Raw genomic sequence first — 20,317 nt, forward strand, 5'->3', positions numbered from 1 at the left:
TTCAGGCAACATCCCTCCCTGATGTCCCATTGATGATAAAGAAACAAAACAGCTGGAAAGAGGTGCTTTGAACCCCTCTGCTTCCTCCTGGTTACTCTCCAGGCCAGTCAAGGGAGTGGTGGAGCTGGGGCTGACAGCCCTTGGCCCTGTATGAGGCAGACCAGACCGTGTTGCGTGGGGCATGAGCAGGCCAGGCTGGAGGAGGGATGGAGATGAGAAGGTTCTTGCCTCCCACTGGACTGTAGAGTGACCCTGCAGCCTTCCCTGTGCCTGCGCCTTTGCTGCCTTGGGTAAGGTGTGCTTGATGCTGGGGAGCACTGGATGCCCTCTCTGGTCCTTTGCCTCCTTCTTCCCAGGCTCAGGGCTGAGGAGCGGAGGCTCTACACAAATTGGGCTAGCTGGGGCTGCGGCGGCACCGGGCCGTGTCACCGCGGCCGCCGGGGACGGTGTCCGGGCGAGTGCCGGGGGACGAGAGCGACGTGAAGGGAAGCAGAGAGTGTGCGGAGGGGCGCATACAGGAGCGTGGGGAAGACACGCACCCGGTCGGGGTGCGAGGCGCCGGGGCGCCGTGGTGCGGAGGGGTCAAGCGGTGCCGGAGCGTGCCGGGATGCCGGCTGCGAGGGCAGAGGGTTGCCGAGGGGTGGCGGGTGCAGAGTCCCGGGGTGCAGGATGCGGAGGCGCCGGGCCGTGAGGTGTGGGATGCCTGGCTATGGGGTGCGGGATGCCGAGGTGCGGGATGTCGGGGTGCCCCGGCTGGTCCCACCCCTGCGCGGCGCTCCCCGCCCCGCGGCCCCGCTCCCCCGCCCTCCCTGACGTGTGGCGCTGGCAGCCCGGCCGGTTCCGCATTCCCGACCCCTCCCCGCAGCCCAGGGGCCGCTATATAACCGGGGCTGATGCAACCCACCCCGCCGCCTGCCACAGCCTGCGGGAGGCGCGCACCGGGGCGGCGGGCGGTGGCGGGCCGAGGCGCCCCGGCGGCGGCCGGCACCGACATCGGCACCCGGCGGGGCCCGGGGGTCGGGGCAGCGGCGGAGGCGGCGGGGCTGAGCCTGCAGCCCGCGCCCGGCCCCTGCGGCCGGGCCCCGCGGGCACCCCGGCAGCCCGGTCGCCCTGCACGGTGGGTATGGGCGCGGGCGGGGGACGTGCCGAGCGGGCCGGGACTGCGGCAGGGGCGGGCGGCGGCGCGGGGGTGGCGGACAGCGGCGACGGGGGCTGGAGTGGGGGGCGCCCGGAGGAGCATCCCGTCTCCCGCGGCAGCGGGCAGGGCGCTGCTGTCCGGGCGGTCGGGCGCGCCGCGGCGATGCCGGGAGACCCTCCGCGGGGCGGGCACGGCCGCACGGGCGGCTCGGAGCCGGCTGCTGCCCCCGCACCCGGCGACGCGCGGGGGCTGGGGGTGCCTGGCTCGGGGCTGCTGCTGCACTGAGGAGCTGCGGGGCGGCGGGGGCCGCCTCCCCCCGCTTTTCGGCCGCCGCCGCCTCGCTTCACCTGCCGGCGGGGCGCGCAGGTGAGGGGCGCGGGCTCCCCGCGGCTCCGGGCCGGGCCGGCGCGCTGGTTGTCGCCAGCCGTGTCTCCAGCCCGGGAGGCCCGGGGAAGGAAAGGGGCCCTGGAGGTGCCCCCGCCGCGCGGTCCCAAGTCCGCTTTAGCAGTCAGGCATGGAGTTGAATGGAAGTTGCATTCTTTTGCACGCTCTGCTCCAGGAGGCACTTTTCTTTTTTCCATGGAAGGGAAATAGGTTTGAGAGCAAATTGGGGGAAAGGGAGAAATACCAGGGGAGCAAGAGCCACATTATGTTTCCATTTTCCTTTAATGAAGGCCCTGTGGAGGTGTATTTGAAAACACAGGGTCTCCTATGCCTTCAAGGAGGGTGAGAACACTGTGCTGGCTGGTTCCAGGGCCATATGCAGCGTATGGTGGCCAATGAAACAGGGCCTGGCTCGTTCTCTTGCTTGTCTTGGCAGCCTGCTCCATGGCTTGCATTACCAGCCCTGGAACACAACCACTGCCAAACTGTGAGTGTGTGTGCATGTGTGTGTGCTTGGACTCCAAGAGCTCAGCAGAAGCAAATGCTTCTGTAGCTCAGACCAGGATTTTTTAGCTAGTTTTGGGACAACTTGCATAAAAATCTATGTCTGGAGGCTTTTGACAGAGTTTGCCCTGGGAATTTGTTGCTAAAAGCTTGTGTGAGGGCATCTGTGAATGCTAGTCTTCGCAGTTTGGATTCTTACTGAGTCCTAGTGATTTAAAAATGTGAAACCTACCCATCTAGGGGATGAGTGCATGGGTGCAGGAGCTGCCATCCACACCATTACTATGTCATCCAGCAGCTGGTTGCTCCTGGTGTCTGGGGAATTAACAAAATCTGCTGAATTAGTGTGTAGGTTATTGCCTCTGCTTCCTCATTGAGACTCCTATGGATGCTTTCCCTGCATCCTCACAGTTGAGTATTTCCCTCCTTACAGGATGCAAAGGTCTCTGTGCTACATTCCTTGCCAAGGAAGAGTAAATACTCCCTCGGACCTCTTGCCTCCTCCTGCCCTGTCCATCTGAGCAATGTGTCCAACTGCTCATGAGCACTGAGCATCTGTTCTGTGGTCTCCTTCCCTGTGCTAGTGTTAGCTACTTCAGCTGCATTGCCTGGGCCAGGTACTTGGCAGCATGCAATGACTTGAATGTGAAGCTGTAAGAGGCTCTTTTCACTGCAGTGGCTGTTCGTAGTGGGCCTGGCCCCAAAGCAAGGCAGGCAGAGCCATGGTGAGGCATGGAACCCCTTGCCAGCGTGTGTGTGTCCTGTGGTGCCAGTGCAGCAAGGAGGGGGCACTGCAAACCTGATGCCATCTGTCTTTGGCTGCATTTCTCAGTTGCTTGGACTGTCCAGAGTATCAATCCAAACATTGCAGGCTATTTTAACATGCAGCCGGAGAGCTGAAGGCACATACAGGCCTCTGAGCTGAGCAGTGCTGTTGCAAACTAGCCAGAGTTAGTCTTTATATGGATTAGAGGTCTTTGTGGATGACTCTGGTATTTAAGACATCATTTTGAGGAGTTTGTAGGGGGTGTGGGGGCTGTCATCTCTGAAGCCATCCTTGACCCCTGAGGGCAGAACTTTGTGCTGGAGCAGGATTGTCTTCTTGAAGAAGATTCTAGCCCTGACCACATGTGGTTATGGAAGGTCCTGGGTAACTTCAACAAGTCAGTTATTGGACTGCAGTTCAGACACTGAGGTTTTTCTCAGACCATATTCTTTCCTTCTCAAGCCCCTTTGAGCTCCTTCAGGTACGAATAGGATAGCTTTTACCTTCCTGCTCTATACTGCTGTCCAGTGGGTGGTACAACCTCAAATAATTAATTGCAATCTTAATAATACTTTGATAATTAGTGGCATTTATTTGCAGTTATTGCAATTAACTATCAGAGTAGGGGAGCCTTGTTATGGTAGGTTCTGTACAAAACCCTGCTGTCACAGGTTGCTTGGAAGTCAGTCACTGCATTGCAGTGGTGGGAGCAGCTAAACTAGAGTTTTTTGCTGCCCTGTGAAGGTATGGAGGAAAATGCTCAGGGAGGAAGGGCTGTGAGCTGACTGCTTTGCTGATGGCAAGGGGAGATTATTTCTAAAGCTGAGGACTGGAGAACCAGTATCCCTCCCCCTTCTCACAAAAGGGGCAAGAAGTCAAAGCATTAGACAGGCAGGTGTGGAGGCCTAATGGTGAGACTCAGTTGGACAAGGGGCTGCAAAATGGCATTTCTGCCAAGGAGACACTGTCTGCTCTGGGCTGCTCTATATGCATCATGTAGGAAGCTCTGAGTTTCCCTGATGGAGAAGAGGAAGGAAGGCAGCAGGGCTCTTTGCATTCCTGTTTTTAGAAAGCTTCTTATAGCCCTCTGTCCTGTCAATGACTCTGATGTTCCTCCTGCCAGCTAGATGTGCAGGACTGAGCCAGAATGTTCCCACTCATGAAGTAGGTTTAGAATTCCACCTCCTGAGGAACAGTTCTTCATACCTCCTTCTTCTGTTCAGCATTGTGGCCCCCCACTCACTCTGATCTGGGGGTGGGAGGTTACATGTATGGGTGTTCACAAACCCTGCAACTCTTCTCCCACCACATGGGGTTGCCTGTGGGAGGAAAGGAACAGCAAGAATGGCAGCTCACGGTGTCTGTGGGAAGGGCACAGATGCGTTTTTGGACCTGCAAGCCTAGAGCCTGGTTGTAGGAGCTGTCTCTCCCTCCTGGGATGGAAATGGGGTGTGGAGGCACTACAGTGAGTAGTGACGTACTGCAGTGTCGTGCATTCTGAGGTGGCGTGCTCCACCTCAGTGCACTTGACAAGTCGTGCTGTGACCATGCCTTTAACTGGCCTTTAAACAAGGAGGGATTTCTGTGATGCCATAAAACAGTAAATAAGGCTAGGTCCTCAGTAAAAGAGCACCTTTTTTGTGAGTGTTTTTGTTTCAGGTGGTGTCACTGCAGCTTTTCAGTATGCTGTAGGTGGTGGGTTCCTTGGCATTAGCAGGTCCAGCAACTGAATGAATGAATACACCGTGGCTGTTGTTAAAATCCATCTTTACCAGAGCTACTGATGGGGATCTGAAAAGACTGGTTACCTCCAAAGGGCTTGTCTGCTGCTGTGTTCTGATGGTTGGCAAATAACTTTGATCACTTTGGTGCTTGGCACTGGCCCTGCAAGTTTCTGCTTTTAACAATGCAAAGCAGAAGCAGCTGGACAGAAGATATGACTATAAGGTGCTGCTCAAAATTAAATACATCTACAGCAGATAGAATTGTGTGGCAATGGGAGAGTATCATATTTTAGATAGCAGAAGAAAGCTCTAATTGCACAGCAAGGTATTTGTAGAACTGGGAATATGGGGTAGTGTCTTTCTGCCTCCATCTGTTCTCACTGGGGCCTGAACCTTGAAGTGGAAGCGGAAGAAGGTCTGTAGGCTTCAGACCATCAGCACACTGCATTCTTCTCAGAAGAGTCCAGATGGAAGAAAGCAAGTGGCTCAGAGCTTCAGGGAAAGAGTGGTAGCCAGTTGCCCTGTCTTTGTTTAGAAAGTTACATTCTTGGTTCATGAGAAGCTGGGTATGTCAGGAAAGGGCTTTCATATAAATCATCCTTCTACTCACAGAAGGAACTAGAAAGATTAAACGTATGACATACAGATTGAGGTAGCTTGATAGCCAGAGCTAAAAAAATTTTTTAAAATGGCAATAAAGCAGAGTAGAATCTATGGAACTAGAAGCTGGTAGCACTGCTTCTGATCTCCAAATCAGAATTATTATTCCCTGTTGGCCAGGAGCAGATGAAAGGCCAGTCACTGTGTCTTGGGTGCTCTAAGACAGTCCATACAAATGGCAATACTGTGCTAGGTGCTAACACACTGATGAAGAGTTCAAAGACTGTATGGTGGCTTACAGACTTCAGCAGTGCTCTGATGCGTGACAGCTGACAAGTAATGGCAGGCACCCAGGCTGAGCCTGGATTAGAGAATACTAGGCAGGCATGGCCTTTATTCTGCAGGAAGCATGGAGGAGGGCTGGTAGGACAGACTTTGCCTTAGTGCAGTGCTTAACATGGGCAAAAGAGAAACATGCTGGTAGGTACAGAGTGTCAGAATCTGCTGGCTGGCAATATTAGATGCTAGACTGGCTCTCAGCAACAGAAGGGTACTTGTATCAACCATTATATATGTCAGCAGATGTGAAATAGCTTATGTTGTAAGAAACTGTGATTGTATTATAGACAGCAAAATTGAAAATAAGGCTGCACATAGCCTTCACTCTCACCAAGGAAGCTGACACCAAAGATAAGGCAGTAATGGCAAGTTAAACTGAAGTGTGACTGTCAGAGCCTGCTTTGAGATGTCATGGTCGTCTCTGCAGGATGATGCTCATGGTGTAACAGTAGAACTGCATTTGGTTTATAAAGAAACAAACAGTGCCTCTGGGTGCATAGGATGGTGGATACAAACTGAGGTGGCCTATAGCAGGGAATTGAATGCATGATTTCAACACAGGTAGGCATTCCTGTGCCAGTTTTAGTCTGTGGGTAAGAATAGCAGTGAAGAGGTGGCAGGAGGGGTGTGAATACAGGCTAGCAAGTGAAGTACAAGCCCCCTGGGTTATATGAATTATGCCTACGCATGTTAGATTTTATGCTATAACTGCTGTGCAAACATCAACTTCTTAAAAAAAAAACAAGTACAAACCCAAACAAAGAGTCCCCTGAAAAAGCAGCAACCAAATCAGTATAGGAAGAGGAAAAAACCTAACCCATTAAAAAAAAATTAAAAAATTAGAACTGCAGAAGAAAGAATAGAAGGGTATGTGGGGGGCAGTGTCACTGAGGAAGCTGAGCAACTGTATGGGACAGAAAGAACTTGGTAAATCTTCTTCCCTCTAGGCTGTGGTTTCCAGAAGATAACAGACTCTGGCAGTAGGAGAAAAACTAAGAGTAATGGGTGCTGCCTTTAAGAAATGTTAAATCAACCAGTGTCACAGACTGCTGACCATAAGGACATAACTGGGGAACAAAGCACTTGAACACATTGGGGAGCACAAACACTTGAAACTGGTGGGAAAGATGCAGCAAAACCAAGGTAAGCAAAGAAAGCTGGGTTGCTGTCAGCTTTTTGAGTATGAGACTGCTGATAAAATAGCTGAGTTGATTGAAGCCACAGGAAGAACAGTGCCAAAGCAAGGATGCAAAAGTTGCTGCAATTATCAGGAGGGTTTACAGACATTTCGGCAAGAGGTCAAGTCCTGTGTTACAGCATTTAAACCAGAATAAGGGAGTGTAGAGGCAAAGCTGAGGAAATAAAAACTGAATTTTGACCTGTGAAAACATGTGTTGACCAGATTTTTGCTGCAAAGATGGTTTCTGAACAGAGCAATGAATGATATAAGGTACTCATCATTGAACTGAAGTTGTAAGAAAGCTTTCTCTGTCTCCTAATTCACTCTGGAGCATCTCGATGTCATGGCACAAAATGATGAATAGTGTTGGTGCAGAAGGCAGAGTTATGGTGAATGTAAACTCAAGAAGCTGGTGTCATGCTGATCCAATGGTCATATGCAAGACTGCACATTCTCTTTCCCCTTGATGTGTTGCTATTGGCTTCATTGTGTATAAAAGCATAACTGATACAATGCCTACAAAGGAACTGTGTGGTTCAAATGTAGGACACCAGAAGGCTACGTTTTACTGAAGACATGACATTTCCAAGCTCGTGTAAAGAGATGTTGAAAGACCACCTGGCACTGAGGGAAAAAGGCTGTGTTATTAATCAGTTCTGAAAAGAAAAAATATATATATAATAAGAATCCCAACTAAAGCACTGTGTAAGAAAGTAAATGAATACAGAGGTGGGTTGGTTCATGTGCCTTAGAAATAGCAAATGCTGCAAGAGAATATCCAGAAACGAATTAAGAATTGGCAAGGCACCAGCTTCATTCACCCCATCCAGCAAGATATGGCTGTTGAAGAGCTGCAACCTAAAGATCAAACTCAGATCCTGAACTTTAAAGTTCTGCCCTAGCATGTGAACATGGTACCAATATGCTAGAGCTATAGGTAGGCATGTCCATGTCTGCCAGAACAGCTTTAGGAGGAAGACCAAAGCATTAAATAGAATTCCATACTCTGTTTTTTTCACATGGTCTAAGTACAGCTTACCTCTGGCACTCACCAGAAAAGAAAATGGGAAAGTATCTGGAACTTGAGATGAAAAGAAAGTTGTGCTTACATTAGGAAGAAGCAAAGGAGTGGAATAAGCTTGGAGTTTGTTCAAGTTTGAGTCCTTCCAATCAGCAGGAGTGACAGTGGCTGGGGCTGAGGGCCCTCAGGAACTGGGGAGATGATCTGTTACTGCACACCTTCTCTGCAGAGAGGGATGGCACCTCCTCATTCCTTGTTGTTTCCATGGTTATAGCCCTGCTGGAAATAGTGTTATGTTCCTCTCCAAGGCCTAACTCAGCTTGACTCTTCGCAATTCTCATTGTGCTCCTGAGATTTCTGACCCCTGAGCAAGCTCTCACTTGGAAAATACTCATTTCCCCCTTTCTACCTAGTTTTCAGCTCATCTTAGTATGCAGGTTCATGGTTATCCAGGAGGCTTCTGGCACTTTGGTTAGATGAGCTTAAAATTTGGTTGTCACTGATACAGATGTGATGTGGGCTTTGGCACTGGAGACCCTGGATCCAGGATAAATTTTTAGAGCATATTGGATACTGGGCCAACCCCTTCACTCTGACCTGTGTTGTGTGTTACACTGGTACCAAGGCTATTTCAAGGCCTATTAAGCTACCAGATCAAAGATGCAGAAGGAGAAGATGTGCTGGAGAAAAGACAGTGTTTTCTCAAATCTTTAGCCACTTGTCCCCAGGGACCTGTCCCAGGCTCAGGAGTGCATGGGGGGAGGGTGCTGAGTGGTTAGGTTGTCCCCCAGTCTGAAGAATGGATTTCTCCTTGCTTCTTATTTCACAAATTGCAGTGACCCTATATTCAGTCTGCCTGAGGACATGGACTGTCTAGCCTGTCAGCTGCATGACAGTCAACTGCATGTTGTGATGAAAGACAATTAAGCACAGCATCACCAGCCAGTCAAGGGAGGGGATGGTCCTGCTCTGCTCCACATGTGTGGCTTCACTTTGAATTCTGTGAGCAGTTTGGGGCACCACAATAGAGAAGAGAGATTAAGCCATTAGAGGGCATCCAAAGAAGGGCCACAAGGATGGTGAAGGGCCTGGAGGGGAAACCACATGAAGTGTGGCTGAGGTCACTTGGTCTGTTCAGCCTGGAGAAGAAGAGACTGAGGGAAGACCTCATGGCAATTACAACTTCCTTGTGAGGGGAAGAGGAGGGGCAGGTACTCTTGTGACCAGTGACAGGACTCGAGGAAATGGCATGAAGCTGAGGCAGGAGAGGTTTAGGTTGGATATCAGAAAAAAGTTTTTCATCCAGATATTGGTTGGGCAGTGGAACAGGCTCTCCAAGGAAGTAGTCACAGAACCAAGCCTGACAGAGTTCAGTAAGTGTCTGGACAACAGTCTAAGGCACATGGTGTGACTCTTGGGCTGCCCTGTGCAGTGTCAGGAGCTGGACTCAGTGATCCTGTTGGTCTCTCCAACTCAGCATATTCTATGGTTCTATGAATAAATTAAAACCAAGAACCAAACCATTCTGGTCCTCCAAGTCCAGAATGGATTTTGGCATCCAGTGCTCCATTCAAGTCAATTCTCATCCTGAAGCCTGTGAAAGGCTGGGTCAGGGCCCAAATCAGTCTGAGAGACTTCAAGTGGATGCTCATATACTTTTGCTACTGATTATTTTTCTATTTTATTTTTTAAATTTCGATGTAAGATGTTCAGGCTGGGGATGGACATCTGTGGGATTGCTAAGTGAGGGCTGTGCTACTATTGGCAGGTGTCTTGCCCAGTGCCAGAGCATGTCATCTTGGTGGCAGCACCAGGGAAATGGCCAGCTCTGCAGTGTATACAGCTATCCCAAAATGGTAGACTGGATTTAACTCCATACAGGTCTGTCTTGTGCCAGGGGTTCCTGGGAAGAACCTCTAGATTCACCTCCCCTTTGTGATGCCACCTCATTGACCCGGTGCCTTCCTGCTGGAGAGGGACGATCTCTGAGGAAGCTGGTGGGGGTTTAGCCACACTCCTTAAATAACCTGTGTTTTCCTGTCTGGAGTGCAGCCTAAGGATGTGGTGGTACTTATTTCTGGAGGCGTGAAGCATCTTAGCCATGTGTAGGCCTGAAAGGAAAGGGAAGGGAGGTAGCATGCAGCTTCAGAGCCCAGCTGCATTGGGCATCTCTGGGCACCTTACAAGCTGTTGGTGCAAGATGTCAGTACAAAATTCCACTGCAGATGTGGAATTACACTTTTCTAGTTTAGAGATCTCTGTGGAAGAATTAATACTTTGCATCAGTTTAAGTCCTTGCAGTCTCAAGGAGTTGACCTGTAGTCTTTTCTGAGGTCAAGTATTGTTACCAAGTATCTTCTCTTTCTTTTCTGTCACCAAATGGGCAGAAGTCCATTTCATCAGGTAGTATTTATTCTCTTGGGAAGTTACTTGCCTGTCTTTCCTGTCTTCTCTTCAGGCTTTAATGACCTTATGCAGATCACCTTCTCTCTGCCCAGCTTCCTCTCCCCACAGCAGTGCTCCCAGCACTCCTGAGCACTGGCTTGCTCTCCCCTTTCTGGTCTCCTAAAGGATGACTGGAGCAGAGGGCTTGATTCCTGCTTGCCAGCTCTTTATGGTTTGTCTTGCTGCATTTGCTCTCCCTGCTCTTTCTCAAGTCTTCTTGGTCACAGCTGAGCAAACCCTGCCAGGGGACATCTCATGCTGACACCTGGACCTCTTCATTGGCAGATTAGACTGTATGACAGCTCACTGCAGATTGTAGACACTCGCTGCTGCAAATCATTCTGTCTGTCACACCAGTACAGCTTGCACAGCACTCGTGCTGGATGCTGTAGAGCTTGCATTAGTCTCTCTGCCCTTGACTAGCCTCTATGCTTGTTTTTCCTTTCCTTCTGCTGCTTATCTCTGGTTCCTTCAAATTAACAAATATATTAAATCTCATGGGTAAAGAGATGTGCCAGTGCCCAGAAATCTTTAACTTCTCAGTTTGTCATGATTAACTCTGTTCAGCCTGCTCCCACTGACTTCACCTGAGCAGGGCAGTCGGACCAGGCAATCTCCAGAGATCCCTCCCAGCCTCAGCTATTCTGTGATTTGGTGATCCAGCAGGTCTATCTCACATGCAGCTTTACTCAACTCTTCAGCCTGGTACTGGCATAGGTTTGTCTCCCCAGGATGGCCAGTGCAAGCTGTGGCAGCTGGCTTGGCCATGTGTGTGTGTGAGTCTGCACAACTGTACTGCCTGGATGAAGAGTCTGTATCACCTGTTACCTGACCTCTCAGCAGATGAGAGTGGAAGCTTATCCTTCATTTAATGCTCCTCCTTTCTCTGACACTTGGTGCTGCTAGAGCCTCCATGGGTTTCCCCAGCTCTTTGTTGAATCCTGCCTTCTGACTGTCTCTTGTGGTTGCAAAAAGCTGCACACTGAGATTTTGGGTCCACTCCTTTAGTCTCTTGACATTGCTTGTCCTTATGCCTGCTCTCCTGGGGCCTCCTGCACAGGGGCAGAATGGGGTGGCTGCCTGGAGGTTCCTACAGTGTGCTGGGACTTCTCTGGATGGGCAGAGCAAGGAGAGCAGTGCACATATGCTGGGACATGTGGTTGAGTTGAAGAAAAGGGGCAAATGGCTGCTGTGTGGACAGAAGTTGACTCTGAATGTTGTATGTAGGTAACTTGTGAGTGTCCCAGGCCAGTTACACAGCAGGGATGTACCTGCATTGCAGCCAACAACCATTGCTCCAATGGCTTTTGGACTGATGTAACAGCTCCAGCTCTATGGACTTCCCATTTTAGGTTTAATTTTATTACATCTTTGCTGCTTGTTCTTCATACTTATTGATAACTCCCTTTCGCCTCCCTATAAGTGACTTGCTGAAGTTTGCCCTGATCCTATACTCACTTTTTTTCTTTCATGATAGAAGAGGTCTTTTGAACCTTGCACCATTTCCCTTCTCCTCCAGCCTTTGTTTCCTCATGTCTGTGCTGAGAGATGTTTGTACAGTGGTGGGTTTCTTTCCTTGCAGTTTTATCTGTGGTCTTTGTGTGCTGTGTTCCAGCCCTGACCAGTGGCTGAGCCTGCCCAGAAGGAATCCAGCCTAGGGCATGTTATGCTCCTATTTGTGCCTTTTTTTTCTTGTACTAATAATCCACATATAAATTAATCAAAATTCAGCTAACTTGATCCGCTGTAATCCTGAGAAGGGTGTCCATGGGATCACATCACTGTCATTGCAGCCAGCTCCTGTTCCTCTGCTGCTTTGCCTCTCAGGTCTCTTCCCTTCCTGATCTACACCCCTATTCTTCCTGGCAGGATTAATATATTTTGGTTTCTGTAATACAGATTCTGCTTATTTTCTGCCTTTGCCCTTCCTGGGGGAGAATATCTGCCTTCCTTGATTCATACCCCTGTAGGTGATGGGACTGGAGCATGAGTTTGTCTTGTGCTGTGTGATGAGGCCCTGTAAGTGGGTTGTAATGGGCTGTCTCTGTGCCCCTCCAGCCTAGGAAGCTGTTTCCCCTGCTATGATGCCAGGGCAGATCCCCGACCCGTCGCTGGCGGCTGGTGCGCTGCCTGGGCTCGGCCCCCTGACAGGACTGCCCGGCACAGCCCTGACCGCCGAGGAGCTGAAGTGCGCTGACATCCGCAACATCGGGGCCATGATCTCACCGCTCCAGTTCCTGGAGGTGAAGCTTGGGAAGAGACCCCAGCCTGTCAAAAGTGAGGTGAGTATTGGAGGCTGCTGGCTGCAGGTGACCCTGCAGGACTGTTGTCTGCTTTTGCCTGGGTTTCCCTCCTGCCTGTGCTTGGCTGTCATAGCAGGGTGCCCAGCAGCGTGTTTTATAAGCTCCCTGTTTGGTGATGTGCATGCATGTTGGCAGCTGCCTCTTCTCCCTGCCTGATTTCCTGTCCCTGGCTGGCAGTGGTAGTCTCAGCATCCCAGACCTGACTGGTCCAATGCAGCAGTTGGCAGCCATCTGAACTCAAACCCTGCAGTGGCGTGGGGTCTGGTGCAACCAGCATGTCCCTAGGTTGGGTCATGCACCCAGAGCAGAAGTCACACAGCCTTGTCACCCATGTCAACAAGCCCTTGGTGCTTCTGGCATTGGTGTTGCCTCTCCAGCAGGAATGGGGTGTGTGGACAAGTATGTGGAGCAGTGACTCAGCCTCTGCCACAGGCACTGCTGGCTGGGAACTGCCCCTGCCCCACTGCTTGGGGTGGGCCCTGGCTTCACCTCGAGTTTCCTGGGATGGGGAAGGTGGGTAGTTTCTGCTTGGTACCACAGGCTGCCATGTCAGAACCAGGCTGAAGGGACTGGGAGATGCTTGGACAGTGTTTTCCCTATGTCCCATGTGTTGGTTTTCCAATCTTTGGCTGAACTGGTGGTGAGTGTTTGCACCTCCTACTGCCTGCAGATGGAGCTGGGAACCCACCGTTTCAGAGGTCCCACGTTGCTGAAGGTGCTGGCTGCTGTTAAAAGGTCCAATAAACAGCCTTCTGAACAGAGCATTTGCTCTGTGTGAGGTTATGTCAGATGATGCCATATGAGGATGGGGTGATGTGTGTTCTCTGGCAGTGTGAGCAAGGAGGTGCTGGATGATGTGAAAAGCTGCCTGTGATGAGCTGTGAGCTGAAGGAAGTAAAATAGGAGTTCCAAGGGGCAACCTGCTCTCCAAATGGTGCTGACACTTAATTTAGCCTAATTTTTTGGCAGAAGCTCAGCAGCAGCCAGATCAACCTGTGCAAACCATCCCTTTCTTTCCCCTCAGCTGTTTGAGGTGGACTCCTGTGGGTAGAACTGGTATGATGTAGTTCATCTGATCATCCTGCACAGGAGCTCTGTGCCCAAGAGAGTGTCCAGTCAGCTTGTGCAGCCTGGAGATGGCCTGGGAATGACTGGACAGCTCTGCAGTGGAAAGAGCTGAGGCTAGGATACTGTGGGAGGCCATTGTAAGGCCCTGGGGAATGCTAGTGGTTTTCATTCCTCTATGGGCAAAGCAGTCACGGATTTGCAGTTGAAGCCAAATTCTCTTCCAAGCTCTTGGCCTGGGTATTAATGCAGCAAATAGTCTGCAGTGCCTGCCTTTCTTCATGGGTTCATGAAGAAAGAGGGTGGCTCTGTGGCTATGTTGTCTTCCCAGGCCCAGCTCCTTTCCTGAGGGATTTTTGGCACCTTTGAGCTGGCCCTGCAACTGCTGATTTTGTTTTTTTGTGGGCATGGGTATGTGATGACACTGGCATCTGTGTAACAGGGAAAGGGCAGTTCTGCCCTGCAGCAGGTACTGGAATTGCTGAGTGTCCTCTGAGCCAGCTGTTGAGGCACCATGTAGAGGGAAGATAAGAGAAAACCTACTGACAGCCTTGCACAGCTACCTTCCATGCAGCTGCTTCCTCCCCTGCATGGCCTATGAAGCTGAGGAGTTGAAGACAGCAAATGGAGCTGCCCTTGGCAAGGCTTTGCAGCAAAAGCCTGAGGGAGTTGAAGCAGTAGCTGCTTATCCCATGAGCAGCCAAGAAGCTGCCCACGCACAGTTTTGCAATGCAGCCTGCAGCTGCTTTCCTCTTGCAGGGTGCTGGAGCCCAGGAATGCTGGGTGCTGGCATGCCACTCTGTAGTGCCTGGGAGGACAGGCTGCTTGCCATGAACCTGGGCAAGGCAGCTTCCTCTGCTCTGCTGAGGGCACCAGCATCTCCTGGCATTGGGGTGTTTGTGCCCAGGGGGACACACAAAACCCACCCAGGGGGTGTCGTGTGCCAGCTTCTCTGCAGGGTGATGGACAGCCCCACTGGGAAAGCTGCTCTCCTCTTGGAGAGGTGTAGACAGATGCTGCTGGGCTCCTCCACCCCTGAATCCCACCTGGGGTGCTCCCTTTGGGACTGAGCCCTGCCCCTCAGGCAGATGATCACCTCAGTCTCTGAGGCTGCTGACTGAAGCAGTTCAGGAGGCATCCCCACAGGGACTCTTCTACCCACAGGGATCCCCTGGAGATCAACTGCTGGGACAAGCTTTTGGGTGGTACATCATCACTGTCCCTCATTGTGCCTCTGAATAACGTCCTAACACTCAGCACTAGGGCCATGTCACCTTTTTGAACTGAAATCAAGCAGAAGCAGATGGGGAAAACCTGCTGTCTTGAAGAAGAGAACTTCTCTGCCCTGAAAATTTGTAGATTCCTCATACCTGGAAGGGTTTGAGACCAGGCTGGACAGGGCTTTCAGCAACTGCTCTACTGGAAGGTGTCCCTGCCTGTGGCAGGGGATTGGAACTAGGTGATCTTTAAAATCTTGTCCAAACCTTTCTATATTTCTATGAAGCTAAAGGAGCTGTGGTTAAAAAGCAGAACCAAGGATTCAAGCTTCTTCTTTTTGTGTTGAGCCACCTTCCTTGGGCATCTGTACTGCATCTAAAGGACACAGACCTTTGCTGGGCCCCCTGTGGGGTGGAGCTAGGGTCAGAGGCAAGTCATTTAGTCTGTAATTCTAGTTGAATGGGCCAACAGAGCATGGAAATGCCAGGCAGTTCCCAGGGCTGGTGCAGTTGCTGGTTGCTCTTCCAGTTGCTGTTACGCCCCAAGATGTACTTTTAAAGCCAAGTTTGGGGGTGTTTTTTGAGCTTTAGAGCTGTGAGCATGTGACCTCTACGCATCCTCCTAGTAATCCTGGAACTAAAAGACCAAGAAATTGTCTTAGGGGTAGATGAGTAGTTGGTAAATATGCAGAGGGGAATTCCATCTACCCTGATGTCCACCTCCTCTTAAATTCTGTCAGGCAATTTTGTAAGACCTGGCAGCAGAATGTAGAGTTAGTGCCTTCCAGATTCTTTCTGTTAACCTGTCATATCCAAGTTATGTGGGTGCATTGTGAGCTGCCTGTTTCTGACTAGACTTGGGAGCATCAGTGCAGTTCCCATCCTAGTTCTTCCAAGTGTGGCACATTGGTGCCCCATGACACTGCCTTGTCAAAAGAATGGTGCCAGCCTGGCATTATGGAAGTCTGTGCCTAGCTTGTGCTGGCTTTGCTTAATATTTTAGCCCCAACTGAAATAGCAACTGTGGTATAATTCTTGCAAAGTAAGTAAGAAAAGATACAAAACTGCTATAGAGCTCAGACATTGCCTTCTATAGTGTGCTATGTGCTGTGTATTGGACATGCAGCTTACTTAAGCTACCCCCTGACCCTACCTTTGCTGAGTGCATGTTTCATCCAGTCCTTGTACATCACCTGGGATGTTTTAATTAGTGGGTTTTGGACTTGGTGACTGTTAGCAGTGTGCACAGTCTACTGTGGATGGCATCTGCAACCTTCATTACCATCAGGCACTGCTGATGTGTCTGCATGTGGGAGGATCTTGTGGCCACCAGGTATCAGTCAATAGGAATGAGGCAGTTCAGTCTGACACTCAAATTACAGAGACCCAGGCCAAATGTGGATGAAGGCACTGGGGACCTCTTCTTCTCTATCTATGCTACAAAGTATAACCTGATTTCACAGGGCTTTCCAGCACTCATTTTTCTTGAAGGAGCTAGTTTGGGTTCTTGGATGTAGGCATGCCATGGGCCATTTACACAAGCTTTGCAGCATATATTCTTAAATACTTTGATTATGGTTTTCTAACCCATAGGGTCTGTTCGCTTGGCCTGTGTGGTTTGAGTCAAAGAGCACAGAGAACTGAGTCATGGCAAACAGTGCAGGTACTGCTGTGTCCTGCCAGTGCTGAAGCTGCAGAAGAGTTCCAGATACTGGAATGGGGCAAGCCCAGCTGGGGTATCTTCCAAGTTTTTCTGCCTCTTGTGTGTGTGATGCTTTCAATGTCTGTGCTCTCAGAGCTGACTCTGTGTGACAAACCACCCCTGCTTCTGGGAGGGGGCTCTATTCTCTGTCTCTTCCCTCTCTCAGGGAAGAAGCAGCCCTGTGAAGGTTGTCTCTCGCCTACCAGCCATGTCCTCAGCTGTGGGTACAGGTCTCCCTCTCTGTGTTCCCACAAAGTGGAGGTAGAGGCTGTAGCAGCAGCATGCCTGGTTCCAGTGAGGATTAAGTCATGTTGCTGATGGCCCGTGACCGGGTGGCTGCCACATTGCCTTGCCATGGGTGGGGCTGCTACATGCTTACCCCTACCTCCTGCCCCCCCACACCTACTGTCTCTGATCTGGGTTTCTCTGTCTTATTGTAGCTGGATGAGGAAGAAGAGAGAAGGAAAAGGCGCCGGGAGAAAAACAAAGTAGCAGCAGCACGATGTCGTAACAAGAAGAAGGAGAGGACGGAGTTCCTGCAGCGGGTGGGTGCCCCAGTCTGTCCCAGGGCACAGCAGAGACCTCCTAGAACAGTGCTCCAGCTGCAGGCAACATTGCCTCCTGAACTGCCCCTCTGCCACCCCTTGCTCCAGTGCCTTTATCTGGGAAAATATAGCCCCTGTTTTTCATGAGGCTGTGAAGGTGGTGGCCATGTACATGCCCAGGCAGAGCTTACCCATGGTACCAGGGCTGGAGAGGGCTTGGAGGCTGGCTCTAGGTTTGTGGTGAGAGAGGAATGATAATGTCTCTGCCTCAGTGCTGGAGCAGGAACATCCATATGAGTGTAGCACAGGACAGGGGCTGGCAGTGTGCTGGCCCCTTGATCAAAGTCCTAAAGATTTTCCCACTCAGAGGCCAGATGCCACCTCCACCTCTAACCCCAGAGCAGAAAAACTGTCCCAGCACCTTGCTGTTTTTCTGCAAACAGCGGTGAGACTTGGGCAGATGACAACATGGCAAGGAGTCAGTTCATAAGGGCAGATGCTTACAGATGGGCTGGGTGAAAACTTAAACATGGGTTTGCTCCCAAACACCTTACAAGACCACAGAAAGTAGCCAGGCACAGGTTTTCCTGGGGTGCGGCAGAGACCTGCCCCAGGTGGTGGCTCTGTATTTGTGTGATGGCACCATGTGCCAAGCACAAGGCAGCAGGGCTGGGGATGAACTGCCTGGAGGCATGTGATGCATTGGCAGGTCTTCAGCCTGCTCCCCTGCTGCAGGGGCTGAGGGACAGCACTGAGCAGAGGTGGAATGTTGGCCAAATTGTTTCTTGTATCTTGTCCTGCTAGATAAAGTCACATGCAGTTGTGTTCCTGTCCTGCTAGGAGTCTGAGCGTCTAGAGCTCATGAATGCTGAGCTGAAGGCCCAGATAGAAGAGCTGAAACAGGAGAGGCAGCAGCTCATCCTGATGCTGAACCGGCACCGTCCCACCTGCATCGTGCGGACAGACAGCATCAAGACTCCTGAGAGCGAAGCCAACCCACTGCTGGAGCAGCTAGAGAAGAAGTGAAGGTGGCACAGGGCCAGGAGGAGGAGACAGTGGCACAGGGTCTTCCAGGGTCTCTAATGTATGTACTGTATGAAGAACTTTGCACCCAGGCCTGGTGCAGCCAGGACCCAGTGGGCTTCCTTGGGAACTATGGACCAAACATGGGAACAGAGAAGATCAGGAACCTGCCAAGCATGTACTCTGAGGCTGAACCTGGGAGTGGGGCTGGTGGTGCCAGTGAGGGCAACCTCCCTGTGATATGTCATCACAGCCCTTCAGCCTGCTCTCAGCCCTGGGACCCACAAAGCCACAGCGTGTCCTGCAAGGAGCACGCAGCCCATGGGTAGCAGGGGCTGCAGGCTGAGGAGTGGCAGCTGGGCAGTGCCCACCAGCACCCTGCCCAGATGCTGCTGCTGCTCCTGGCACACGCTCCGGAGGGAAACCCAAACCCAAGAACCACAAACACTTGATGCAGCCCCATCTGGTGGGCAGGCCTGTCGGGGCTCGGTGGCGCAGGCGCCCCCCACAAGCACACTCAGTATAATGTTTACAGCCCAGCTGTCCGTGTCGGCCGTGCTTTTGAATGCACATTTTTACACTTTTTTAAAGTATTTTTTACAAAGTTTTTATACAGTGATCTCTATATGGATTTATATAATCACTAGATGTGATCCCATAGAAATGTATGTTATAATGGTCTGTTTGTTACAAACACATATGCCACAGTTATCTCCATTGTGTTACTTGTCTGGTAGCATCCAGCTCCTTTCCTGGCATGCTGGGAAGGGGGTCCAAGCTGCCCTCTGCAGTGGTGTCGCTACCCTGTCCATCCATGTATGTCCTTCATAATACTCAGTTCTGTATCTCTCAGTAAATGTTACCTTTGTGTATGCTGTCCTCCTGTAGCTCTGTTTGGGTCAGCACTGTGGCAGCATCCGCCAGGGCTGAACAGGCCAAGTGTGTTCCTGACTGAGTGGAGTGGAGCACATCCCAGAGCTGATTTTGATGACTGTGTTAGCAGCTGTGGGCCAGGAGAATTCACCCTAGAAAGCTGGGAACCTTGGAGGCAGCTCTGACTACTGTCAAGCAAGAAGTAGCTCAGTGCTACACCAAAGAGCATAGGTAGGCATGGCTTGCCACTTGGAAAGGTGGAGAGAGACCATATCATCCTTAACCGGTTCTTTGTGTTTCAGTCTCAAATACAGCAGTTTGAACTCATTTCAGGGATGAGAAAGAGACAGGGGAGCTGTCACAATGTCCTTGTGCTGGTGATCCCTTTATGTGTCTTTGTGCTTCCTTCTGCCCAGACTGTGGAGTTCATGGCTCAGATCTGACCCATTCCTCAGCTGCTGTCAGGAGCCAACCTTCATTATTTGAAAAATGTGATACCTCTGCCTTTCATTAAGCTCTGCTGAAAAGATGCAGAGCATGTGTTGGGCCTCCTTACCTTTTCTCTTTATTTCCCTCTGCAAAGTGTACATGGTAATAAATTCCCTCTTTGGTGGTCAGTGGGAGCTCCTTGTGGATACCAGATGATCCAGGCATCTTGTCCACAGCAATCTTGTACTTTTTGCTCACCTGGAGAGCCTGTGTGCTCATCTCTACTCAGGAGGCCTCTCTCTCACCTGCTACATGGCTTCCAGCAGCACTGGCAGTGCTGTGGGTGCAGGCAGTGGCCTTTCTCTGGTGAATAGCCACATTGCAGTAAAGATTTCTTCTATGAAAACAGAAGAGGTTTGGAAGATAAATAAAAGGTGCCCTTTGAAACCCAGCATGCTAGAAGCAGCTACCAAAGGTAGCAGCAGAAGAGTGATGTATCTACATCAGTTAAATGCTTAGCTATTCCAGCCAAGGCTTGAGCAGGAGCTGAATCCTAGCAAGGTCCAGGGATTGGAATGAGATTATCTTTAAGGTCCTTCCTAACCCAGTCCTCTCCCTAATTCTGTCACCCAAACAGCCTTCTACTGTATTTCAGTCAGTACCAAGGCATTTGACACTCAAAGTTTAGAGCATTTCTTTTTCAGGTGATATGGTTGGGCTGCAAAAGAATAAAGTTAAAGCAGAGGGTTTGGGCCTCTTCCCCTTTATGCCACAGGCTGTGACTTCTGAATGGAAAAAGTTCTATCTTTGTTCAGTGCAAAGTTCCATCTCTGTATACCGCAAACCCTCCTGGTTCCTGTAGGAGACAGGCTATTTGATGTTCTTGATTCTGGTAGTAACTGTCCTCTCAAAACCCAGCTCCCACCTTCTCAGAATTAAACATTTTGCTAAGGAACAGGCTGTCCACTGGACAGGCTTATGCATTACAGTGACATCTCGTGGGCATGGGCAGGAGCTGAGGGCATATGCCAGGCACAGCCTGTGTTGTCCTGTGAAAGA

General features: G+C 50.7%; 1 protein-coding gene across 5 annotated transcripts in view; it reads left to right on the forward strand.

Moving 5' to 3' along the window:
* Positions 1-20,002, forward strand: part of JDP2 (Jun dimerization protein 2) — a 48,801-nt gene extending 28,799 nt beyond the window's left edge. For 3 of the 5 annotated variants that reach the window (XM_085580589.1, XM_085580587.1, XM_085580588.1), the window contains exons 2-4: positions 12,160-12,383; positions 16,829-16,933; positions 17,774-20,002. In XM_085580589.1, coding sequence (XP_085436715.1) covers positions 12,183-12,383; positions 16,829-16,933; positions 17,774-17,959 — 492 coding nt within the window. In that variant the 5' untranslated portion in view covers positions 12,160-12,182 and the 3' untranslated portion in view covers positions 17,960-20,002. Of the gene's footprint in view, positions 1-959; positions 1,118-1,516; positions 12,384-16,828; positions 16,934-17,773 lie in introns of those variants that run through there. The other 2 variants (XM_021542782.4, XM_085580586.1) reach the window with 2 other exon arrangements.
* Positions 20,003-20,317: the final 315 nt, after the last annotated feature.

This window comes from Lonchura striata, chromosome 5, assembly GCF_050655825.1.
Source record: "Lonchura striata isolate lonStrDom1 chromosome 5, ASM5065582v1, whole genome shotgun sequence".
Lineage (NCBI taxonomy): Eukaryota > Metazoa > Chordata > Aves > Passeriformes > Estrildidae > Lonchura > Lonchura striata.